Genomic DNA, 27742 nt, shown 5'->3' on the forward strand with positions numbered 1-27742 from the left:
ACCTTTCCTCGAAGCAATCGAACCTGTCGGTGTTTTTACACGCGGACAGCTGTACGTTGCAGCGAGTAGAGTACTACGGCTACGCCGCTGTTCGACTTTCGGTCTTGTTTGATAATAAAATGAATCTTAAAGGTATTTTTATGGTTGTCACTTTGGAGTACGTATTTTAATGTTCGAGGGGTGACTGATGACAGGAATTAGTGATGTGATGTGGGGTGAGGTTGGAGGAGGGGGAGGGAGATAAAGTTGAGGTAGAAGATAACTTGGTTAACTACAGTTATAATAAATAATAATAATAAATCTTTATTTTCCCATATTCAGATTTATTATTTGGCTGGTGTTGGCTTAGCGCTTAGGGTGCCGGCTTGGGATCCCAGGATCCTGGGTTTGAATCCCAGTAGATCGCTGAATTAACACCAGGGGGTTGACTCAGCCTGGCATCCCTCCGAGGTCGGCAAATTGAGTACCAGTTCACTGGTAATTCCTTGTGTGTCGTAAGAGGCGACTAACAGGGTTGGCGGCAGGAAGGGCATCCGGCCATAAAACATTGCTTCAAAAATGGGACCACGGTGCCCGAAAAAGGCCAACCCCTACTCTGCGGGGAAAAATGGCCTCTAAAGGTGGTTTCTATTCAGGGAAATTATTCTTAGGGTTAAGGAATATGGTTAAGTAGATTACTACATCGATGGCAAATGTACCATTAAAGGGGAGGCCAGTGGTTGTGCAGGGAGGACATTAACCCTTTGAGAACCACAAGCATCTTGAAAGTAATTTTCAGATACAAGTCCAATTTTATTATAAATTTCGCTATAATAATCACGAATATGAATGTGAAATTCAAGAGCATGCATGATGTAAAATACAAATTTTTCGAATCAACAAAAAAAGAAAAAAATCATGGAAACGACAAAAGCTCTTCCCCAGTGTTGGCTACTTCTTCTTCTTCCTCTTCTTCTTCTTCTTTGTCTTCTTCTTCTTCTTCTTTGTCTTCTTCTTCTTTAACAGACACTATTATCCCACCCCGTGGGGTCAGCTGAGGGAAACCTGTCCCGAATCTTCAAAAACCGTCTGGCCAGGCCTGAAATTTGACTAGTTCGGGCAGGAATTTGGAATTTTGGCCATGGGGCCGGCGATAGCTTGCTTACTCTTGCAAAAGACACCATGGGATCTTTAACGTCCACCAACCCATGCTGGCAGACGGGACTCCAAATTTAACATCGATCCGAGGGACGCACATTGATGAATCACCCTGCCCGTGAAACACCGAACTGACAGTTCATAGCTGGGTCGGGATTCAAACCCAGGCTAGACAGCTTCGAGGTGAGTGTGCGTACCTCTAGACCATCCTGTCAGCCCACCCAGTGTTGGTTACAATGTGTGCCAATGTCAAATTGCAGGGAAAATATCAGAGATACACCACTTTAAAGTTTAGGAACATTAGCATCTCTTGATCCTTAAAGGGTTAAGAGGGGTGGTGTAGTCAGGTGACTAGGAGGACAAATTGAGCAACGATGCCGAGCCTGCTGTGTCAACACTCTATGTAACAAGTCAAAGTGATATGCTGTTTAATGAATACAAGAATACACCAGTCACTGGAGTATAAGAGCACAGGCAACGTTTGTTCGACATTATTTGTTTGGTGTTTCTTGTTTATCATTGGGTCTCGCGTGATGGTTGTTGACATTGCATTGGGAAACACCATTGATACAACAGATCCGTAGGATTTAAAACAACATTGATGGTGCAATCCATGGTTCCAAAAAAAAAACCCCTCCAAAGAGATGTTATTTCATGGTTTTTGCCTTGATTTGTAATTATAACAAAACTTGAGTGCTGTACCCAAAGTAATTGTTCAATGCACAATCAAATCAAATAGATTACCCTGTCAGAAAACATTGCGTAAATGTGCTTGTCCATTTTACCAAAAGATAATGGCATGACTCTCGACCAAAGCAGAAACTGTTATCCTAGAGTTCTGCATTTAGCCCATTGCATCATTAAACGCCCGGTTTTAGGGAAGGGATGTTGAAATGGCCGACACACCTGCCAGCTTTTGATTGTGGATGTCAAAATTGCACACTTTGAAACGTTGAAAAACAAACAGTCGGCCATTGTGTAGTCGTACCCTGGCCAACTTAAATTTTTTCCCTTTGACTGAGGGCTGCTTCAGCAATATCCGTGATGGATTTGCGACCTGGCCAGGGTATATTCTCATCTCTGGAAGTGTTTGATGTCCTACCTCTGCTTCTTATGGAGTATAGAAGCTATTATTATTATTGTTATTATTATTATTAGCAGAGTACCTGCCCTATGGGCGATCTTGTTCCAAGCATGCAACACATTCTTCTGCCATCGGATATTTTCTGCTGATTTCCTTTGGTAATACTGCTCTTGCTGATTTCTGTTCAACTTGGGTGTCCTTGGTTTTTGAGGCATCTCAATTTTCCAGAAAAAAAACCCAGCAAACGTCACCCTCGCTAACAATACCCAAAACCAACCACACCCCCTCGTTCCCCTTCCCTTAACCATCCCCTCACAATCCCCCATCAAGCATCACCCTAGCTAACAATACCTATGACAACCACACACACCTCCCCCACTCCACTGCCCCCCACAATCGCCCTTCAAACATCACCCTAGCTAACAATACCCATGATCACCTCCCCCCCTCCCCGCACCCCCCGCGCCATCCCCTCACAATGCCCTATCAACCATCACCTGAAGCTAACAATACCCACGACCACCCCACACCCCTTACCCCACTTCACCATCCCCTCACAATCCCCCATCAACCGTCACCCTAGCTAACAATACCCATAACAAACCCCTCCCCCCAACCCCCACTCCATCTTCCCCTCATAATCTTCCTTCAACCTTCACTCTTGCTAACAATACCCATGACCACCTTACCCCTCTCCCCCACCCCCTCACATTTCCCCATCAACCATCACCCGAGCTAACAATACTCATGACCACCTCACTCCCCTTACCCCACTCTACTATCCCCCCACAATCCCCCTTCAACCATCACCCTAGCTAACAATATACCCATGACCACCTTACCCCCTTCCCCCATCCCCTCACAATCCCCCATCAACCATCACCCTAGCTAACAATACCCATGACTGCTCCACACCCCTCGCCCATCCCCTCACATCCCCCCCATCCCCTCACATTCCCCCATCAACAATCACCCTAGCTAACCCACGACCACCCCACACCCACCATCCCCTCACAATCCCCCGTCAACCGTCACTTTGGGGTCCAACAATACCCACGACCACCCCATAAGCCCCCAGCCCCTTTATCATCCTTAAACAGTATCGGAATCCGAGCTTGCAATGCACCGTTTCTCTATGTACCGTCGCCGGCAGGATCACTGTGAGTTCACAATGTGACATCACTGGCAATCTCAAAAATCGACAGTCTGGTTTTTTCCGGCACTTTGTGGTTGGCAAATAAAAAAAAATTCCCTTCAAATTATACCGTGATGAATGATTGCCAATGGTTTTTCAGGCGAAAAAAATGCGTTTGGGTTCCCCTTTAAGGGTCTTTTGGGTCTTCAGTGTCTTTTCAGTCTTTTGGGTCTTGATGGTCTTTTGCATCTTTGGGGTCTTTTCATTCTTTGGGGTCTTTTTATTCTTTGAAGCTTTTTGGGATTTAAAGGATCTTTGGGGTCTTTTGGATATTTGGGGTCTTTTGGATATTTGGAGTCTTTTGGATCTTTGGGGTCTTTTGGATCTTTGGGGTCTTTTGGATCTTTGGGGTCTTTTGGATCTTTGGGGTCTTTTCAGTCTTTGGGGTCTTTTCAGTCTTTGGGGTCTTTTTGGTATTTGGGGTATTTTGGGTCTTCAGGGTATCTTGGGTCTTTGGGGTCCATTGGGCCTTTCAGTCTTTCAGGCCTTTTGAGTCTAAGGGTCTTCGGGGTCTTTTTGTCTTTTTTGTCTTCAAGGATCTTTGGGATGTTTTGGGTCTTCAGGGTATTTTGGGTCCTCTGGGTCTTCAGGAGGTGGCAGGAGAAGGAGAGGGATGGGTGAGGAAGGGAGTGGGGGGAGTGGAAGGGGGTTCATCCCCTTTTCGTTGAATATATGCTGGTGAATGTGCCGTTCATCATGTTTCCGAGTTCAGTGTGATGTCGATCAGGAAGAAGAAGAAGCCTTACTACCAACTTCGTACACTTCTGGAATTGTTTGATTTATTTGTGTTCAAATGTCTGGTGATTGTTTTGTATTTATTTATGCGAATGTGTACTTGTACATAACTGTCATTAATAAAAAAGGCTTAAGCACTTTTTTATTTATTTATCCAAAAACACGAACTTTTTTTTTTTTTCAGTTTTTTTTTGCCTAAAACACTCCCAGGCACTCACTGATGAACCTCTGAATGTTAGACGAAAATCCGTTCAGCCATCTCTGAGAAAGATGGCGACATGCAGACACGCGCAGACAGACGCGCAGACAGACGCGCAGACAGCCGCGCAGACAGACGCGCACACAGACACGCACACAGACGCGCACACACACAGACACGCACACACGGACGCGCACACACACGGACGCGCACACACACGGACGCGCACACACACGGACGCGCACACGCACAGACACGCACACGCACAGACACGCACACACACAGACACGCACACGCACAGACACGCACACACACAGATAGGCACACACAGACACGCACACACACAGACACACACACACTCAGACACGCACACGCACAGACACGCACACGCACAGACACGCACACACACAGACACGCACACGCACAGACACGCACACACACAGATAGGCACACACACAGACACACACACACACAGACACACACACACACAGACACGCACACACACAGACACGCACACACACAGACACACACACACACAGACACGCACACACACAGACACACGCGCACACACACACACACACACACACACCTATATGGATGAAGATAAATTGTTCTTGCCCAGACTCTGTGGCGTAATTGTTAGAGCGTCTGCTCTGAGCCTGGGAGATTCAAATTCCAGCGGAGTCGTACCAAAGACTCTAAAAATGGTATGTCCTGCTTTCTTGCTTGATACTCAACATTTAGGAAGGAAGTGCAGTTCGAACCTGTGGTTGCATGGACAAACAATCATAGGTAGGAAATCATAGCCAAGGCTTTGATGGGCCTAATGTCCTCTACTTGCATTGAAGTTCCTTGTAAGAGAACTCATGTTATTATTTGTGCTTTCCCACCTATTTCCATGCCCACGTGTGCAGCGCTATGTAGATGGAGGACTCAGTGACAATGTGCCTCAATACGCCCTCCGGAACACTATCATTGTATCACCGTTTAGTGGTGAAAGTGACATCTGCCCTCAAGACCCTTCTTCCAACTTCTTCGAGTTTCTATTCAAGAACACGAGTATCCAGTGTAGCCTGGCAAACTTGTGTCGATTTTCACGAGCCCTTTTTCCTCCAGACCCACAGGTACAACTTGAAACGGTATAAGAGGGATCGGGATGTAGGAAGTGGTGCATTTTGGAGTTGTTTGGCATGCATGGCTCCAGTCTGCCTGCTGTTTGACTGCATTTCTTTCTCTTCCAGGCATTGGGGGATCTATGTGAACAAGGGTACAATGATGCATTGCAATACCTGCACAATAATAGTAAGTACAACCTGTTTTTTTATTCAATTCAGATGTATAGCATGAGAGGTTATTATTATTATTATTATTATTATTATTATTATTATCATTATCATTATTATCCTGGAGTGTCCATTTATTTGGAGGATTCTTTAACCAAATGCACTGGTTCAAATCCCATCCTTCCATGACTTTATCATTATCAATCTCTTCATTCTGTAATACGTGAACCATATTAAAAGAACCTTATTGCTAGAATAAAGTGTCAGCAATGTTGAGGACTATGTAGAAGGGGTTAATTACAGTGAGGTGATATTGATATTGAGACTTTTGCAGATGTGCCAGTGGATTACTCTACATACCTTGTTGTGCCTTTGGGTGTACAGCTGCTATGACATAAGTTTTTCACATCTCAATAGAGGGTGGCTTGTACTTTGTTTCTACCTTGCAGAACCTATACTTGTCCGATTGATTCAGTTCCGCCATTTTCTTAAAGCTTTTGGTGTAGTGTCCTTGGTCTTGGGTATTTATCATGATTTGTTCTCCATCCCTGTTGAGATGACCTCTTATTACCTATTCCAAAGAGCCTTATTTGTCTACTCCCAATCTGTCCAACTCTTTTTTTTTTATACCTTCCTGCTTTTTTATCATTTTCCCAGATGTCAGTGTAAATCTGTTGATATATCATTTTACTCTTGTTCTTTCTTCTTTTTTGAAATTGATGGAGCTGTACTCACTACTTGGCCCAAAAAATTGTTTTGGACGAGTGTGTTGAGTGTGTGTGTGTGTGTGTGTGTGTGTGTGTGTGTGTGTGTGTGTGTGTGTGTGTGTGTGTGTGTGTGTGTGTGTGTGTGTGTGTGTGTGTGTGTGTGTGTGTGTGTGTGTGTCCGCTCACTTATACTTGCCTACAGGTCACAATTTTGAATCGATCTTCACGAAACGTCACCAAATAGTAGAGTTGGTGGTCTGACAAAATCCTATATATTTTTGAGGACAAAAGGCCAATTTTGTTTTTGTGATATTTGGTGGCTCTCTTCTACTCTGACGTAGGTCAAAGGTCAACCACTTTTTTTCAAATTTCTAACATCCTCAATTTTCATCAGATTGATTTGACATTTGAATAGGATTTACATATCAGCTAAGTGAATTCACCCACCAACTATTTTTGAGATCAACATAGGTCACAAGGTCAACATAGGCCAAAGGTCAACAACCATTTCAAATTTCTAAAATCCTTAATTTTCATCTGATTGACTTGAAATTTGAATAGGATTTTCATATTAGTGCACTGAATTCAACCACCAACTATTTTTGAGATCAATATTTGCCAAAAGATCAACATAGGCCGAAGGTCAACCACTTTCCAAGATTTCTAAAATCCTCAATTTTCATCCGATTGACTTTAAATCTGAATAAGATTTGCATATCAGCAAACTGAAACCAACCACCAACTATTTTTGAGGTCAACATAGGGCAAAAGGTCAGCATAGGCCAAATTTCTAAAATTGTCAATTTTAATCCCATTAACTTAAAATTTGAAGACAATTTGCATATCAGGTCACAGAATTCAACCACCAATTATTTGTGAGGTAAAAGGGATGCTTTACTGAGTGCCATGCTACTTTGTTCTCTTTTGCCAAGTGTCACTCTATGAGTGATTTTTCATTGTTGCTTTCGTTGCTTGTGTGACATCTTTCATTTGCACCTGTCTTTTTTGAAATTTTTTGCAACGTGGGTTCTGGATCCCTTTTCTGGTTTGTTGTATTTTTGTTGGCTTACAAATTAGATTCAGTAGTCTGTTGCACTTTTTACGTATTCAGCCAATACTACAGTTCTCATTCTGTGCACTTGGTTGAGCTCCAACAGGTCACTACCTCCTTCTCATTTGGCCTGGTACTTTCTCAAGATGCAATGATTTTTGTAAAAAACATTTGTATATGGTGAGGAGTTTCCTTGTTTTCATATCCAGTTTATTGATTTGTGATTGTAGCCAGATTATTATTCTGCAGCTGTCCTGGAATACTGATATTGCGAGTTGACTTATGGCTTTGATTTTGTTCCTTGGAGAAAGGTGTTTTTTCAGGATCAGCCTCTTTCTATGCAGGTATTCTTTAGTAATTGTTTTGCACATTTGTTTGTTTGTGATATTTGGTGGCTCTCTTCTACTCTGAGGTATTTGTATGATGCTTCGTTGTCTGGCTCCTGTATTGTTGTATTTGTGTCAATTTTTGTCCATTTTTGTTGGTCTACCTTATACGAATGAGTGCTTGGCACACTTACCCAGGCCAAATCCCATTTGAATATCGTCTGAGTATTGTTTCACTAATTTGAGGTGTTCTGCCAATTTTTCATTGTTTGGTGCAAAGAGTTTTAAATCATCCATGTAAAGGTAGATGTGTGTCACCTTTTCTGTCTCTTGGGATGCTCTCTTATTTGATGTCAGGGTGTATTCCATGTCCTTGCTCATTAATGAGGTTGCGCAGTTGGTGCAGGGCCAGGCAAAACAGGAGTTGTGAAAGGTTGTCTCCCTGGAAGATTCCTCGACATATCTTCACTCCTGGTATTTCGATCTTTCCTTTCTAGTGCTGTCATATCAATGTGGTATGCCAAAGCTCCATTGCTTTCTCTGTCAATTTTATTTTTTGGGAGTTGATGTTGTGCAATTACATGCATTTTATCATCCATGAATGTGGGACACTATCAAAAGCTTTTTGTAGTCTATCCATGCTGTGGATAGTTTTGTTCTTCTTGTGTTGCAATTTTCGAGTATGGCCTTGATTAGTAGGATGTGGTCTATCGTTCCATAGCATCCTCTTTTACATCCCTTCTGTTTTGCCTCTAGGTCTGGTTGTGTTAGGTGATGGCATATAATTTATGAGATAATTCCCATCAAGAGTGTGTGCCTTGTTGGCAGACAGGTTATTGGTGTATACTTGAGGTAGTTGGGTCTCTTCAGGCTTTGGGATGAGGAAGGTATGACCAACTTTGATCCACTCGTCCAAGGTTTCCTCCCCTTGGATAAGTTTGTTGAATACTCCCGCCCACACATCTCCCTGCTCTCAAATGTTGTGGTTGTGTGCTTCCCCTTCTCTCCCCATCTTGTCTTCCGCTCCCTCTTTTTGTATATTTTGTTTGTCTGTTTGATTTGTTTGTGAAATAAATGTTAGCTCTTTCACGAGCCTCGATTCAGTATACAAAAAAAAAATTTTTTAAATGTGAAATGTGTTTGAAAATGTGTTTGTGTTTGAAATGTGTTTGTGTGTTTGTGTATGTTTGTGTTTGTGTTTGAAATGTGAAATGTGTTTGTGAAATAAATGTTAGCTCTTTCACGAGCCTCGATTCTGTATACAAAAAAAAAACAAAAAAAAAAAAAACGAGCATTGTGATTGTGGAGAGAGCATCAATCTGGTCTTCTTCAGCTATTCCATGAATCTAGCTCCCCTACCAATCATCCTCCCTGTTCATGTCTTGAATAGATTTTACATTAGAAAATGGCCTCCTTCTCCTCTGTGCTCCCAACATTCGTTTCTTAGTTTCCTCTTTTTGAGCTTCATTTTTGAGACAGGTAGCCCGTCCACAGCCTATTGGTGTGGTACAACTTCCTGTCCCCCCCCCCCCCCCCCCCCCCGTGTGTGTGTGTGTGTGTGTGTGTGTGTGTGTGTGTGTGTGTGTGTGTGTGTGTGTGTGTGTGTGTGTGTGTGTGTCCACCAGTGATGCTTGAGATTAAGATAACGTTAAGTATAGGGTGATTGTACAATTTTTTTTTTTTTTTTTGTATACAAGATCGAGGCTCGTGAAAGAGCTAACATTAAGAGGAATGCTAACATGCTAACACTCAAATCCGTCCACAATTGGTGTAATTCACAAAATTCCGATAAAATGGTTCTTGCTAGTCTGATACCTTGCTCCTTTAGGAATAACCATTACTGTTCATAAGTGATTGACAGTGAGTGATAAGTGATTATTGACAACAATGGTTGTGAAGAACAGATTTATGGAAAAAAAACGACGTGCATGTTCATGCGTGCACATTCATTTGTGCACGTTTGCATATTTGTTGTGTATACATAGGAAAGGGAAAACAGAGGGGACAAGATGGAGCATTTCACAATGCTGAGCCTCGCCAGGGTATTTGTTTATGAGACCCTTTTCACACAGCATGCCACCTCGCGTGACCCCCTTGGAGATTGAAAACACGTTTTAAAAACGAGAACGGCACTCGGAAGAGAGCATGCCCCCGCCTGGTTGGCCATATTACTCAATGGTGAAGAATCACTTAAATAATTCTCATATCCGAATCCATATTCAGATCTTCACCAAAATCGAATCTATTCATCCTCGTCACACACACAACCGGTCCACCAAGTTTCGTCCAAATCAGTCCACAACCTTTTGAGATGTCGTGCTATGTATCGTTTTTGTCCCTTTCTCCAAATTGTGAAGAATCACTTAAAAAATTATACTAGCTGGATCCAAATCCAGATCTTCACCAAAATCAAATCATTTGGTCCTTGTCACATACCCTTACCCAACCTCTGTGCCAAATTTCGTCCGAATCCATCCACAACTTTTTGAGATATCTTGTTCACAGACAAACAAACAGACAGGGGTGAAAACATAACCTCATCCACCTTCGGTGGTGGAGGGAACAAGGGATGAACACCACCATATATGGAGAAGGAGGAGGAGGAGGAGGAGGAGGAGGCGGTAGGATTGAAAAACTATTGCACAGACTACAGAAATTAGCATACAAGGTGACCTGTGAGTCTGGATTTAGATGCACAAATAAGGAATGTTGTATCAACTAGTTCAACCAAACTGAGTTGCAGAATGCATAGAGCTGGTGATGCAGCACCTGCATCGTTTTGGAAAAATAATAATAATAATAAAAGGAGAGGCTCACAATCTGCTGGTGATGAGAGGGGTGAGCCCTGTGCCTCAGCATCATCTTTGGGTTTGTTTGCCAATGATCTTCAGTGTCTTTGTGGAGAAATGTTATTTTGTAGTTTGCTCAGCGTAACATATGGTCTGCAATGACATCTAAGTATTTTTTTTATCTCTTTAAAAGATACTCAGTACAAACCACTTTACATTTATCGTTTTTTGATTACTGTCTGTTTGTTGTACAGATCTACTCGTTCCTCCAACTTCTGGAACAGGCCTTATAACAAGCCACATAGGGCCGGTGTGTATGGAAGATACTAGAAGTGATTTGATAGAAGATGACTTCCTTAATGCTGAAATGTCATCGAACTATAACAGTCATCAGCAGCAAATACAGATTTCATCCTTTGAAGCTCGTCTGTACCACAGCTTGCCACATGCTTTACAGAAAGGTAAATTCCCTTGAGAGTGAAGAAAGAACGTTGAATGAAATAGATCGAATCATTCCATTTTTGAAGTTGTGGTATCCTAAGCATAATCAATAAGTACAGAGAAACATCATATGTAATTGACAAATCCAGGTCTGGAAGACCCAAAAGGCCATCTAATAAAGATGAGCAATACTTGAAGATAACCTGAAGAAAAATAAAGAAGACAAGTGTTGAATGAACAACAGAACTGGCAGAATACTCGTGTCGTTGTTCATCCATCAGCAGTATTAAGGTCACTTGAAATGGGGACTTAAAGTATGTGTAGCAGTGAGAAAACCTCTGTTAAACAAGCGTTACGCCTAGGTCCCCCGTCGTTGAAGTGACGCAAGTTGACAAAGTGGAAGACGCAAGGAGGCCATCTTGGATTTTGACATGGCGACCAAATTTTCGATAGCGTTCTTCCTTATTCCTAGATACACCCACACACCAGATTAGAAGTTGGTACTTCGCTTATTTTTCAAGATATTTCGCTCACAAGGTTCAGACATACATGGTGTCAGACATACATGGCGGTGGCCATCTTGGATTTTGATGTGGGTTGCACCCACACACCAAATTAGAATTCGGTCCTTCGCTTACGCACGCACGTTCGCACGCACGGACGCACGCACGCACACACGGACGGAGGGGAAAACCATAGTCTCCCTTTCGCTCCGCGGTGCGACGGGGGACAAATTTTTTTTTAAAGGAGAACAAGACTAAAAGGTTAAAATATACACAAGAAAATGGACCATGGAACAATGGTCGAAGGTTTGATGGATAAGACAAGTCAAGTTACACTTATTTAGATTTAATCAAACGCAGTATCTGAGACGATGAAAAACTGGAACTTGTAAAGAGTCTTGCTTGAAGCCAACAATTAAGCATGGACGAAATTTGGTGGACAGGTTGGGTGTGTGACAAGACAAAATCGATTCGATTTTGCTGAAGATCTGAATATGAATTCGGATAGGAGAATCTTGTGTTCAGCCTGGCAGGGGTATGCTCTCTACCGAGTGCCGGTCTAGTTTGAATAATATATTCTTTTTCACAAAGGTGTATTTATGCATCCGAGTAGAAACAGGGTGGCCACAAATTACTGCTCCAAACTCAAACTGTAATAAAAATAATAATGAAATGGGAAACAATGAAGTGGTTTACTGCGTGTGGGGAAAACACAATTTGGGAGAAAATTTAGCATTTTTATGTATTCTTTTTAACTCAACTGGACTATGTCCAGCTGAGTTTTTGTCGACACCCAGTGTCCGTTGTCCGTCGTTCGTCTGTCGTCCGTCTGTCTGTCTGTCTGTCTGTCTGTCTGTCTGTCGTCTGTAAACAATTCGACGTCTACGCTCTAAATGTCACAAATATTGATGAAATTTGATGAAACTTGTTATGCAGCATCTTTAAGACATAAACTAGTTTGGGATTGCATTTGGGCGTTGCATGCCAAAAAATGGGCGCGGCAGGGCGGCCATATTGAAAAATCAATTTTTGTCGTATATTTTTAGCACATATGAAAAGAAATAGTTTGTGGTTCTATTATGCATATTCTAACCATATTGATATAGACCAGTTGAGTTCAGGTTCCCTGGAACCTCTAGTTTTGTGGTTGTGGTTATGTTTGGAACACTAGTTTGATTGACTTTTCCATGATTGTGGTTTTCAGCACTGGCGGACGCACTGCTTGAGAATAGTGGAATGTTATCACAACTTCTTGAGATGTACCCAGTGCGCGTGGCCTCTTATGCTGCACTGCCATGCACATTGCCCATTGAGTCAGCTTTGTCCTTCACTCTCCGGTAAGCTCTAGCTCACGGGTTTGTGTTGTGCACCCGTCGGGGTTTATAGAGTTACGATGAATGCATTTCATGGTGCTGTTTTGTAATTAGTAATGCCCACCATTGCAATTAACTTGAGGGAGCTAATGGGTAATTATATTTGGGAAATATTTTCTGATGCAAAACTCTAAAATGTTGTGCTTTGTGAAAAGAGCAATTGTATTGCCCGTGCTGACTTTGGGACAGTTCAGAGGCAACTTGTATTTTCCATATGATAAGCCCTACATTTATGGTCTCGAAACAGTGGGACTCACAGAAGGACAACAGAGGTTGCAGGTTTGCGAGAACTACTAGATCAGGAGGATTGCGCGAGTGAAGAGGGTGGATAGAAGGAGGATGAATGAACTGAAGGAGGAGATTGGTGTGCAGATGAGCTTGATGGGAAGATTGGTAAAAAGCCAGCTGAGATAGGCTGGACACTTGGTGTGGATGGAGGAAGAGAGAATGGCAGTGAATATGTTGAGGGAACAAGGTAGGAGAAACTAGAATGGCACTCGGTAGAGCGCATACCCCCGCCAAGCTGAACAGTTTGTTTTATATCCCACTGATAGGCCGGATCTGGATTCAGGCCTGAACCAAAATCTAATCGGCTTGTTCGTGTCACCTAACAAACTCATCTACCTAGTTTACTCATAACTCATCCACAACTTTTTTAAATATCATGTTATATATCGTTTTTTGCCCGATCCCTCAATGGTGAAGAATCACTTAAAAATTAAATAATTCTCATATCCAAATCCACATGCAGATCTTCACCAAAATCAAATCGATTCGTCCTTGTCACACACACAACCTCTCCGCCAAGTTTCGTACAGATCCGTCCACAACTTTTTGACATATCTTGTTCACAGACGGACTCTCTGTCTGACAGACAAACAGACAGACAGGGGTGAAAACATTACCTCCATCCACCTTTGGTGGCGGATGTAAAAAGGGGTTAACCGTGGTTGAGATGGGAGAATTGTGGGAAGAGGGATATCAATAAGGTAGGATTGGTTTGGAGAGTGTCGAGCGATAGCCGAGGACAGAGGGGAATGGTGGAGTATATCATGGTCCAAGCAGGGCAGATGCTTGATTCCTGTTGGACCTCATGCCTTATAGAGGGAAGAGAAGGAGAACAAGATGTTGTCGCTGTCCAGTCTGGTCTCAATCAAGATTAAAGTTTCACTATTTCACTTTTGCTTTTTTTAGGTGATCTCATGTCGATCTGAAGTTATAATTAAACTTTGTACAGTTAAACAAGTACAGTTAAACTTTGAATTACCCTCATGAAATGCTTGAGTCAGTATATGCATCAAACTTCTTCTTTAACGGCCACAATTCTTTCCATGTTATTGTGTGGTTGGCCAGGGGGAGCTTAACCAAAGTCCTTCACGAATCGGCTGGTCAGGCCTGACGTTCGACTACGGTTGTGGCAGAAATTATGAATTTGTTCATGGGGCCGGCGATAGATCACCAACTCTTCAGGAAGGACACAGTGGGATTTTTACGTCCACCAGTAAATGCCAGCAGGATGGGATGCCAGTTTCAATGTCCATCCGAGGGATGGGCACGCACATTGTGATGAATCACCCTGTATGTGAAACACCGGATGCCAGTTAATAGCTGGGTTGAGATTCAAACCCAGGATAGCCAGCTTAGAGGCGAGTGTGTCTGCGTGTTCATCAATATCAAGTTTTATTCTTGATTCCCTGCTGACTTTCTTGCCATGTCTTTCATTCTGTGTCTACATTTGACAACATGAAATTCCTAGTAGTGTTCATTTTCTTTATACCGTGTACCCATTCCCTCCTCTCCCTCCCAATCTCCCCACCGGCCCCCTCCCTTCCACAGCTCTACCGACGTCCCTGTTCTCTACTGTTGTTGCTTTCCTCTCTCTCCCCCTCTTGTCTCCCGCTCCCTTTATTTATTGTATGTTTTATGGGCCTGTGCATGTTTTCGTGTGTAATATGTTAGCTCTTAGATGAGCCTTGACTCTGTATCCCCCCCAAAAAAAATAATAATAATAATACATGCCACTTGTTTTGTTGGTATGTTCATTCCCACAGGTTGCTGGAATGGCTCCCAGATGTTCCTGATGATATGCTTTGGATGACGGAGCAAGCACAAGCTGTGATGGCTTTCATGTACCGCCGAGCACGCCAGGCACTGCAGAGGTACTTGCATGACGAGTTAGGATGGATGAGTGTACCCTTCTAACATTTAAGTCATAGAAGGAAAAGAAAATGTTAGTCTGTTTATATTATAACAATGGGGCTTTAACATATACTATCTTACATGTTATTTTTATGCAACATTGCACACTGAGTATTAAATGTCCGTTCAGTTCTGGTGAAGGCTTGACATTGTACTTGATGCATCTGCTTTGTCAATATCTACCGTATCAGTGGCCCAAAGCCAGTAGAACATAAAGGTTTTAAAAAATTTAAATATCTATTGTTCTGCTCATCACATACCATGCCTTCAGAAAGTATTCACACCCTTTTACTGTTTTCACATTTTGTTGTGTTGCAGCTTGAAATTAACATGGATTAAATTGAGATTTTTTTGTTACCGATCTACACATAATACCCCATAATGTCAAAGTGGAGTTTTTAAAAAGAAATTTTTACACAATCATTTCAAATGAAAAGCTGAAAAGTCTCGAGTCAATAAGTATTCAACCCCTTTGTTATGACACTACAAATTGAGCACAGGTGTGCAATGTGCATCCAATTTCCTTTGATCATCCTTGAGATATCCCGACAACTTCATTGGAGTCCACCTGTGACCAATTCAATTGATTGGACGTGATTTAGAAAGAAACACACCTTTGCTGCAACATTGGGAAATGGAAAGAATATGGAACTACCCATACTCTTCCTCAAGTTGGCCGTCTGACCAAATTGAGCAACCGGGCAAGAAGGACCTTGGTCAAGGAGGTGACCAAGAATCAAATGACCACTCTGACAGAACTACAGAGTTCCTCGGCTGAGATGGGTGAACCTGCTGAAAGGACAACATTCCATTCGGCTTCAACACGAATGTGAAAATCTCAGCTTTATGGGAGAGTGGCCCAATGGAGGCCACTCCTGAGAAAAAGGCACATGACAGCATGCCTGGAGTTTGCAAAAAGGCACATGAAAGAAAATATTCTGTGGCCTGATGAGATGAAAATTGAACTCTGGCCTGAATGTAAAGCGCTACATCTGGTGGAAACTGAGCACAGCTCATCACCCATATAACAACATCCCTACCGTGAAGCATGGTGGTGGCAGCATCATGCTATGGGGATGGTTTTCAGCAGCAGTGACTGGGAGACTTGTATGTACAGAGGGAACAATGAATTGAGCCAAATACTTGAGTAGAACCTGCTTCAGAGTGCAAAAGACCTTAGACTGCAGCGATGATTTACGTTCCAACAGGACAATGACCACAAGCATACAGCCAAAGCAACACTAATGGCTTCAACACGAATGTGAAAATGCTCGAGTGGCCCAGCCAAAGCCCAGACTTGAATCCCATTGAGAAACTGTGTAAAGACTTGAAGATTGCTGTTCACTGACGCTCCCCATCCAACTTGACAGAGCTTGAGCAAATCTGCAAGGAAGACTGGGAGAAACTCAAATCCAGATGTGCAAGGATGAAACAGACATACCCAAGAAGACTCGAAGTTGTAATCACTGCCAAAGGCGTTTCTATGAAGTATCGACTCAGAGGGTTGAATACTTATGTAAAATAGATATTTCTGAAACTCAATTTTTCTTTATTTTGAAAAAAATTCTAAAAAAGAAATTCCACTTTGACATCATGGAGTATTATGTGTACATGAATAACAAATATAACCCATTTTAAAATCTCAATATGAACCATTTTAAATTCAGGCTGCAACATAACAAAATGTGAAAAAAGTCAAGGGGTGTGAATACTTTCTCAAGGCACTTGTCCCAATTTGTAGTCCCATATAACTTCCTCAAAAAGTAAATCTAATCAGCAACTTGGAAGTAAGCAGAATAGCACTGACATGGAGTATACATTGTTGTACGAGCCCCAATAGGGTGTGCACAAGTGCAAGGTGGAAGGATTATGTGAAATTCTGTACCTTTGCTACCCACCAACAAATACGAATCTACCTTGAAAGCGTTGCTACTACAGCAGACTCTCAAGGAAATTCGTGTTTGAGTGTTTTTTTATGTAATAAAAGTCAAAAAATGAAATAAAAAAAGAACTCAAACAGTACTCTGTGGAGCACACACCCCTGCCAGGCTGAACAGTTACATTTTGTGTCTTTTTAACTTATATTTGAACAGTTACAAAAATTATCGGATTCGGATCTTCACCAAAATCAAATCAATTCTTGCTCGTAAAACACCCAACTTGTCCAACACGTTTCGTCTGAATCCGTCCAGAATTTTGAGATATCGTGCTAAATATCGCTTTGGCCCCATCTCTCAATGGTGAATGTCGAATAACTAAAAATTCTAGTATCCGGATACAGATCCTCACCAAAATCAACCTTTTGAGATATCCTGTGCACAGACAAACAAACTGACAGACAGGTGTGAATACATAACCTCCGCTCGCCCACCTTCGGTGACGGAGGTATTTTATAAATGCAAAGGAATTTTTAAAATTTCAGTTTACTTGTTAGTTCATCTCATAAACAGCATCCGTCGTACGAAGCTATACGAGTCGTTTCTTCGTGCTCTTACACAAAGCAGAGTTGGGTGTGACTGTCAAGAAGTGGAGAGGAAAGCGAAAACACCTTGTTCATAATGAAATGTCATCTTTAAAACCTCAATAACAACACATAAGTGAACCATAGACTTTGTTCAGCTTGACCTGATAACAATACCTCGTTTTCTGTCTGTGTTTTTGTGTTTTTTTACCTGTGTACCTCATAACCTGATACCTGAATTTTACCTGATAACAATACCCCCTGTTTTTTTCCCCCCATATTTCCATCCCCAACCAGGTCAAACTCGCAATGTGAGCTCCATAGAGCAGCAAGTACTCCCGAACTGTGCGCTGCCACCAAGCCCTTAAATGTTTATCATACACGACATTCTGTACCTGCCCTCCAAACCTGGGAACGTGTGGTGGAGGCCAATTCGAAGCTCAAAGATTGCGCAGCAGAGGACAGGCAATGGGGCGGAGACGCAGCTTGGTTTTGTACGTCATTTGATACAGAAAGCACGACATCCGAGCAAAGCATTGCTTAATGATTGCTACATCGACATGGTCTAACTACAATGCACAGTTCCAGATAATTTAATCGCAATAAATACTGGGTGGTTCTTCAGGAGCAATCTCTTCCGGACTCTTTGCAGGTCATATGCGCAATTACTCGGCACGATCTGCATACTTCATATTTGGTATCCAAATTGACCGGAATTGAAGCACTGCATGAATCTTGATCCGTCTGATCAACAGTTTCATCTCGTGCGTACTTTCCATCGCCATACTTGCGCATTGTCTTGCTCTTGGTGTTGATGTCCGGCACGTGGTCCTTTTTGTATTCCTACCAAAATTGTCGAGGGCATTTCTTCAGTGTGCCTTTTAAAAGCAGCAACGTTTATTTATATTGTACATGTAAATTTGCATCGTTTTATGTCGGTGACTATTTTTTTTTTTCGTAACTCCTTTTTGCACTTCTGTGATGGGCCGATCTTGAAAAGATATGAACCTCACACAAAGGCCGAAGTATCCTTCAGACCAATAGCTATCTTTTTGGCCATCATTGAGAAGCCAAGCCATTTTGAAAATAATGTGCAATTGAAGTTTAATTTTCCATTTGGTATACCTGATGCGAATGCATTGTTTTATGACTAATTGTATTTCGATGCGACACCTGGCTATATATCAGCTGGATTCTGTGCGAGGGCTTTGCTTTGTAGATATCATTTGCACATCAATGGATAGAAATGGTTGTTCCTTGCAAAGGAGCCTGGTTAACAGTTAAATGTGAAGCTTTTTGGACAAATGTTCTGATATGTAAAGCTCTTTACAAGCAGCAGAGTTGCCACTTTTGTGTTCAATGGAGTAAATAGAGATGTTTATTGGTGCTTGCTCTAGTGCTTTGGTCAGTTAGACTGCCATTGGAAGGGACGAACAAGATTAAAATCCAGAATAAGTTTGTTTGTTGGACAGGAAGAATCAAAGCAGTGACTTTATATAAAGAAGAAACATTCAATCCTGCAGCCTCTGAGTGATTTTTATCTGTTTGGCCAGTTTGAACCCCAACTTGAAATTTCTTTATTGGGCACACAGATGTGAAGTTTTGAACCTCTCAAACCACATTCTTTTGTTTCTATCTACTCCGAACCTCGCTCTCTTTTTTCAGATGTAGCACACGGCTGAGAGTAAGCATCATATGCTTTGGGGGATTTGGCTGTGCCAATGATGCAGTATGCAATGATGCAGAGCCCTGGTGTTGGGCAAGCGGCTAGGGTGCCAGTTTAGGATCCTAGGATCCTGGGTTCGAATCCCGGTCGATCGCTGAATTAACGCCAGGGGGGTTGACTCAGCCTGTCATCCTTCCGAGGTCGGCAAATTGAGTACCAGTTCACTGGTAATTCCCTGTTTGTCGTAAAAAGGCGACAAAAAGGGTTGGCGGCAGGAAGGGCATCCGGCCGTAAAACATTGCTTCAAAAAGGGGACCAAAAAAACAACAACCATGGTCCCCGAAAAAGGCCAACCCCCGCTTGCGGGGGAAAATGGCCTCTAAAGGTGGTTATTTATATTTTCAATGATGCAGTATCCCCTGGAGGTTGGATCAGGAATTTGTTCATGGTGACGGCGGTAGCTCACCTGGGCTTCACGAAGGACACCGTGGGATCTTTAACGTCCACAACAGGCTGGCTGATGGGACGCCCAGTTTAAACGTCCATCCGAGGGATGGCAATGTACACCTCGGAAATTGGTGACCATTTATGGCAATGCAAAGCCTTAGTTTAAAAATGCATCCAACCAGCCAGGCTAAACAGGGTACAAAAGTGCTAAATATGAGAAACAGAAGGCAGAGCTGCAAAGGATGATTACCGGGAGAAACTAGAAATGAATATTTCTTCTTCCAATCCAAAACGACTTTGGCAGGATATTAATGTGATTATGAGGTTCAAACCAAGGACCAAAGCTTTGTCTATACTCTATGGTGATATGACTGCCGGATCAATTCAACAATTTTTATGAACGTCCTGAACATTTGAACGCCCTGTAGTCGGTGCCCAAGAATTTGTGATCGGGGAGCATATGATACCAAATGCAGTCAATCATTCAGTATTGTGACAAGCGCTATATTTATTCAGTGATGGCCACCTCCGAGAAAGGCACGTATCGGAATGGTGCCTTCAGAAAAAGTGCCAAAAAATTGCCCCAAGTGCATGTCATGCACATATGTTAAGAAACAAGATGTTCGGTCCTTCACAGATTCGGTGGGAGAAGTATCGTACCGGCATTGACTTTACTGGATACACCCGGTGGTGTGCGCCATAACGAGACCTTTTGACATTATACATCGATAAGAGTTACGCCTAGGTCCCCCGTCGGTGAAGTGATGCGAGTTGACAAAGTGGAAGACGCAAGGTGGCCATCTTGGATTTTGACGTGGAGACCCAATTTTCAATAGCGTTCTTCCTTATGCCGAGATACACCCACACACCAAATTAGAAGTTGGTACTTCGCTTATTTTTCAAGATATTCATATCACAAGGTTCAGACATATATGGCGGCGGCCATCTTGGATTTTGACGTGGCGACCCAATTTTCAATAGCGTTCTTCCTTATGCCGAGATACACCCACCCACCAGATTAGAAGTTGGTACTTCGTTTATTTTTCAAGATATTCAGCTCACAAGGTTCAGACATACATGGCGTCAGACATACATGGCGGCGGCCATCTTGGATTTTGACGTGGGTTGCACCCACACCAAATTCGAATGCGGTCCTTCGCTTACGCGTGCCCACACGGACGGACACACGGACGGAGGGGAAAACCATAGTCCCCGTTTTGCTCCGTGGTGCGCCGGTGGACAAAAATAAGGCAGATCATGATTTTTTAAAATAAATTGAATACTTCAAGCACGATTATTCCCTCAGTAATTGATGGTGGACATTCTTGCTTCCTCTTTAAAAACCCTGTTCGGATGGCTCTCAGAGTTGACTGTGTGACTTGTCTAATCTTGAAGAAATGAATGGGTCCATGGAAAAGGCCATGTTCAAACTTGGCACAAGCACAGGATATGATGGCATACACATGCACCTCACTTTATTTTGCGGTCTGATAAAAGATGGCCGACTGGTAGACTGGCAGCCATTTTAGTTGTATAAAACCCGATATTGACCACATCCTTAACAATTTCATGGACATGCATTTACCAATCTTGTTCAAACTTTGCACCCAGATAATGAATGATGGCTTACGTATAAACGTCACTTATCTTTGAAAACAAATTCAAGATGGCCGACTGGCAGCCATTTTGTTACATAGACGTGTCCCCAACCATTTCTTGCACATGCATGGCCCGATTTTGTTCAAACCTGGCACAAGCACAATACATGATGGCATTTCCGTGCACCTCACTTTATTTTGCGATTGAACAAAGATGGCCGACTGGTAGACTAACGACCATTTTAGTTGCAAAAAAACCTGATGTGGATTACACCCTCAACCATTTCGTGGACATGCATTTGCCAGTCTTGTTCAATTTGGCACACAGATATAATGAATGGAATATGTAACCCCAAGTTTTGGGTCTGTCAATTTGCATACATCATCTACTATACTAGTGAGATACCCGTACTACACACGGGTGGGAGGCCATAAGCAAACAAACAATGCAGAAACAGCGAATGCAAAAGCATGAAACCAAATAAATTCCACATTCCTGTAGCACCTTCAGTCGCAAACGTCGGACATGGACAGCAAGTTCCTGAAGGACTTCCATGAAAAACGTACCCATTGGCAAACAAACGTACGTTCCATACCCAGTCAATGGCGAATCTGCATATGGCGATCCACGAAGTTCACATTCAGAAAGTAGAAACCATCACGGCATGTCATCATTCACTTGCACTCGATATCTCTTTTTTCATTCCAAACAACATAACTCCAATTAATTAGAAAATAAACTTTTAACAACATTGTTAATGTTTCCTTCATTGTAAAAACTACCAAGTCAACAGTTAAAAGGATTTTTAGCTGATATGTGTGATGGCCTTGGCAAGATCGATGGAGACAGATCTGTTAGCTTATACACCTCCCAAATAGCTATGTGGAATTCTCTCATGTAGAGATTAAACCCACGTCATTTGAACTATGGCTGGGGGCATTATTTAGTTTTAATGATGTTTATATACGAATCAAAAAGATAATTGGTTTTGGGACGTCCTTTCCGCATATCTCGTCCTTTCTGCATATCTCGTGGGATTGTGAGTTGGAGAGACGACCATGATGGCGGGGAGGGGGTTGGCATTCTAGCAAGCAGGGATTCAACCCATGTCCTTATGAAAGGTCTTTGTCCGAGGTCACCGAGTCCGATCGGTGCAGCCGTTTGTGCGGCACCCGGGAAAATATCGTTATGCGGGAGTCCAAACCTGAAAATGCTGGAGGCCAAAGCTGAAATTGGAAAAAAAAGATAGCCTATTTTACTCTAGGGAATCCCAGGATTACCCACCCAAAATATCGTTGGATCGGTTCAGCTGTTTTTGCGGTACCTTCGAACGGACGGACAGACAGATGGACGGACATTTGGTGAATTATAGTAAGATAAGAGATGTTGGTCTGTTTTTTTTTTGTTTTTTTTTTGTATACAAGATCGAGGCTCGTGAAAGAGCGAAAATTAATCACACAGAAAGACAAACAGACACATAAAACAAATAACATCGGGAGCGGTAGACAAGATGGGGAGAGAGGGGGAAGGACACAAACACAACATTTGAGAGCAGGGACCGAGAGACATGGAGACATCGAGAGATCTGTGGGAGGGAGAGGGCTTTGGGGGGGAGGCATGTGAAGGGGGGAGGCATGTGAAGGGGGGGAGGCATGTGAAGGGGGGGGGGGGGGTGGGAGAGGTATAAACATATGGACACTGCCAGGATTTCCAGGAAATAAGTTGGAATTTCAAATAAGGTGGATCTGGGGTGAATTAGTGGGGGTAGAAAAGATCAAGGTTATGGATGGGGGAAGATAAGAGATGGTGGTGAACAGCTGTTTTAAAGACCTGGAGGGAGGAGAGGGATTGAAGGGAGTGTGGGAGTTTGTTCCACAGGCGGGAGAAAAGAGGAATGAAAGAGTGAAGGTGAGCAGAGAGCCGAGATTTCGGCAGTTTAACCATCAGAGGGTTGCTGGCAGATCTTGTGCGACCTGTAGGAATATTTGGGGGACAGAGCACGGAGAGAGCTGGGGGAGCAAGGCCGGAGAGGAGTCGGTAGAAGACAGAAAGACCACCTACCTGCCTGCGGTGAGTGAGTGAAAGGCCCTCAGAGATAGCTTCATCGCGGGAGATTCCAATGATTTTGAAAGCTTTGGATTCAACAGCGTGAAGCCGAGCCAGGTGTGAGGCAGGAGCACCAGCCCATAGGGGAGAACAGTATTCCATTGAGCTGCGGATGAAAGCCTTGCATGTGGTGAGGAGCTCAGGTGTGCCGAGGAAGGACTTCGCACGACGGAGGATGCCCAGTCGGCGACTGGCTTTGGAGGCCAGCTTGGAAATGTGGTTTTCCCAAGAAAGATCATGGCAGATAGTGAGACCCAAAAGCTTGAGTGACAGAACTTCTTGGAGAGGATTGTTGAGAAAGTAGATGGGAGGGTTGTCCAGTCGATCTTTTCGGAGAGACATAGTAAGAGAGTGAGATTTGGCAGGATTGAAAGACATGTTCCACTTGTTTGACCAGTCTGTGATTTTGTCCAGGTCTTCAGAGAGTGAGGAGGCTGCAGACTGCCTATCTGAGGGAAGAGGAATGGAGCGGCAGAGAGTGGAGTCATCAGCAAAGAGATAGAGAGGATTTTCCAGAGAGTCAGAGAGATCATTGATAAAGACCAGAAAAAGCACAGGGCCCAGCACACTTCCTTGGGGAACTCCAGCCTGAACAGGAAGGGGAGATGAGAGAAATCCATTCAGGGCCACACGTTGACTACGACCAGAGAGGAAGTCCGCAAGCCATGCATGGAGATTTCCATGGATACCATAGGAGGAGAGTTTGGTGAGCAGAGCTGGGTGCCAGACCGTATCAAAGGCCCTTGATATGTCAAGGGAGACAGCTCTGATTTCCTGTTTGGCATTCAGGACCTCCATCCATTGTTGAGACAGCAGAAGCAGCATGTCCAGAGTAGAGTGACCTGGTCTGAAACCAAATTGATGATCAGAGATCAAGCCATTGGAGAAGAGGAAAGATTTCATATCCGAAGCAATGATGGATTCCATGACTTTGCTGATAATTGGGAGCAGGCTGATTGGTCTGTAGTTGCAAGGATCTGTTTTTGCACCTTTTTTGTGTAAAGCGGTAATGTTAGCTGATTTCCAGGATGCTGGCAGATGACCTTGAGCAAAAGATAGGGTGAAAAGAACAGAGAGAGGATGAGATAGAGCGGCAGAGCAGGATTTTAGGACCCGTGGGCTGATGCCGTCTGGTCCAGTTGCAGAATCAGAGTCGAGGTTTGACAAAAACTCCTCCACCTTGTCAGGAGAGAAGGACACAGAGTCCAGGAGCATTTGGGTTCGACTGGGAAAGGTGGGAACAGAGAGAGATGGGTTTGGGACTAAGGATTTCGAGGCGAACACAGAGTTGAGGCATTCGGCTTTGTCACGTGCGATGTCAACTGTGTGGCCATTTGAGGTAAGGGAGGGGATGGAGGGGGAACAAACACCAGAAACGGATTTGACCAGACGCCACCAGGATTTGGAGGAAGGAGACAGGTTTGAGAGTTCATGGTTTTGGGACCATGAACCGTGTTTGTCTGTCTGTCACCATTTTTCTCAGATGGCTGAATGGATCTTCGTCAAACTTTCAGAAGTTCAGCAGTGAGTGCCTGGGAGTGTTTTAGGCCAAAAAAAAAAGATCGTTTTTTGGAGTTAAAAATAAAAAAAATAAAAACCGCTCAATAGTGCCGAGGCCTTTTTAAATTAATGACAGTTATATACAAGTACACCTTCGCAAAAATAAATACAAAACAATCACCAGTGTATAGCCCTGGTGTTGGCTTAGCAGTTAGCATGCTGGCTTGGGATCCGAGGATCCTGGGTTCGAATCCCGGTCGATCGCTGAATTAACGCCAGGGGGGTTGACAGCCTGTCATCCTTCCGAGGTCGGCAAATTGAGTACCAGCTTGCTGGGATGAATGATCACGGTGTGTACACCGCATCCCTGCGGTAAGAGCGTGACCAAGGATTGGCGTCAGGAAGGGCATCCGGCCATAAAAACATTGTCTCAAACAGGGAACCATGATCGTCATGGGGCCCGCAAGGCTAACCCCTGCTCCAGCAGGGAAAATGGCCTTAAAACGATCATTCTTCTATTATATTTTCACCAGACATTTGAATACAAATAAATCAAAATTCCAGAAGTGTATGAAGTTGGTAGTATGGATTATTCTTCTTCCTGATCAGCATCACACTTAACTCAGAAACGTGATGAACACCACATTCACCCACCTGCATATATATGAACCCCCTTCCTCTCAATGCCTCCCCATCTCCCCTTCCCTCCTGCCTCACACCAAGCTCGTCTTCACATGGTTGAAACCAAAGCATTCAGAATCATTGGAATCTCCTGCGATGAAGCTGATTCTGAGGGCCTTTCTCTGACCGCAGGCAGGTAGGTGGTCTTTGTATTCTATCGACTCCTCACCGGCCTTGCTCCCCCTGCTCTGTTTGTGCTCTGTCCCCCACATATTCCTGCAGGACACACAAGATCTGCCAGCAACCCTCTTCTGGTGAAACTGCCAAAATCAAGACTCTCTGCTCACCTTCACTCTTTTCTCTTGCCTCTGGAACAAACTCCCACACTCTCTTCAATCCGTCTCCTACCTCCTGGTCTATAAAACAGCTGTTGACCACCTTCTCTTATCTTCTCCCATCCAAAAGCTTGATCTTTTCTACACCTGTTAAAACACCCCAAATCCACCTCTTTCAATCCCCAACTTCTTTCCTGAAATTCCCAGAAGTGTTCATTTGCTTTATACCGTGTACCGCTCCCTCCTCCCCATGCCCTCCCACTTCCACAGATCTACTGAAATCCTTGTTCTCTACTGTTGTTGTGCTTGTGTGCTTCCCTCTCTCTCCCCCTCTTGTCCCCCGCACTCTTCATTGCATGTTTTGTGTCTGTGCATGTTTTCATGTTCAATTTGTTAGCTCTTACACGAGCCTCAATTCTGTATACAATAAATAGCACCGCAAAGCGGGCGTAACCCCTCAGCCCATGCATGGTGAAAGGAAGCATTGATGATAATTTGTTATTTGAACCGAAGTTGTCTACCGAGTAGGAACTGCAAGTAATTGAATTTTCGCCCATGAACCCATTAACCCATTTCGCGCCCATGAACCTTCCTCGACTCAACCCCAACACACACTGCAAACATGGATTTAATTGGACAAGCCGTTCTGCTCGACATTGACGGAAACCAATTTGGCTGCCGTGGCGGCCATATTGAAAATCGCAGCGCGCCCATTTTCGAAAGGCACCTTCCTCTACTCAACCCCAACACACTGCAAAAATGGATTTAATCGGACAAGCCGTTCTCCTTGAAATTGATGGAAACCAAAAGTTGACGGACGCCCGGACGACAATACCGCTTAGCCCATTGGGCTGAGGGGTGAAAAAACCTGTACCTGAGCATATATACCAAAAGATTAATGCTTTTATCAAAAAGTGACATTTTATACCTTAACCACTGTACAAAAAGTTTACCTGAATGTTGGTAATGATGGCATTGGCTTTGTGTCTGATTGCAGACGCCGTTCAATAAATCACTAAGCCTGCCATGTTCACACGAGGTAATCCCGCAAGGTTCAAAGTCCATTCACCAACAGGGAATTCGGGCAGAATGCGCCTATAAAGTTCTCTACATCTTTTGTTGTCCAGGGGCACGCCCCTCTCACGGTACATTTCCAAATATTTTCGGCGTCTTCTCAAAGCTTTGGAAGGCACTTAATGTAACAATCCTTATCTGGCACGCAATATATATGTTCAGTCGCCCTGGTGGAATTTTTTGATAGGGGTTTCTACACATGCTCGCCGAGCCTTCTCAGGCAAATGCCATTTTGAAAGTCACGTATTGTTGCCAAACGGCGTTAGGTCACAAAAAACACACGTTAGTATTCCTCAAGTTTTTCTCAACCGAGGAACCTATTGTATTGGCAATATCTCATTCGGTTTCTGTGTGTCGGAAGCCAAAGTAAAGATCTTTCCCAGCATGGTCTCTTTCAGCAATTGGTCATGCGGGTGGTAAATTGACCACATAACCACCCACCAGTTTACCATTACATTGGTTTGTCAGGATTGGGATCAGGAGACTTGCCCAAATCCAGCAACTGTTACAATGTACAATATCCTGTAGAATCTTCCTCTGCAACTAAGACACGAATGCTTATTCACACAATATTGAGTTTTAAAATGCTAAATGTGAAGGGTTCTCTGGTTTATTTTAACTCTCTGTGCTACCGCTTTGTAAGCCTTGAAGGTTTGTCACATGATTAATAAATTCCAACAGTGCCCAACAGCAATTCCAACAGTTTTTTTTTTTTTTTTTTAGTGCCCATCCAACTGTAAATGCCAAATATTGTTTTATTTTTCTCCCATTATCCATTACCATATTTTTTGGGAAGTGTCTTACCAACCACAACGTTAAAGTCGCACAAGGGGGAAAAAAATGGCCACTGTGGGAATAATTTGATTCTCAACATCAAGGCTTTTAAACTAATCATCAGCAGAATGCAAGAA

The 27742-nt window shown here is 43.3% G+C and overlaps 1 protein-coding gene across 3 annotated transcripts in view; it reads left to right on the forward strand.

Moving 5' to 3' along the window:
• The window catches only part of LOC137425695 (patatin-like phospholipase domain-containing protein 2), a 30825-nt gene extending 11827 nt beyond the window's left edge, over positions 1 to 18998 (forward strand). For all 3 annotated transcript variants that reach the window (XM_068114383.2, XM_068114392.2, XM_068114401.2), the window contains exons 4-9: positions 5265 to 5474; positions 5592 to 5652; positions 10761 to 10967; positions 12655 to 12787; positions 14875 to 14982; positions 17781 to 18998. In XM_068114383.2, coding sequence (XP_067970484.2) covers positions 5265 to 5474; positions 5592 to 5652; positions 10761 to 10967; positions 12655 to 12787; positions 14875 to 14982; positions 17781 to 18027 — 966 coding nt within the window. In that variant the 3' untranslated portion in view covers positions 18028 to 18998. The remainder of the gene's footprint in view (positions 1 to 5264; positions 5475 to 5591; positions 5653 to 10760; positions 10968 to 12654; positions 12788 to 14874; positions 14983 to 17780) is intronic.
• The last annotated feature ends 8744 nt before the right edge of the window (positions 18999 to 27742 follow it).

The sequence above is a fragment of the Myxine glutinosa genome, chromosome 1, assembly GCF_964187855.1.
Source record: "Myxine glutinosa chromosome 1, kmMyxGlut1.1, whole genome shotgun sequence".
NCBI classification, from domain to species: domain Eukaryota; kingdom Metazoa; phylum Chordata; class Myxini; order Myxiniformes; family Myxinidae; genus Myxine; species Myxine glutinosa.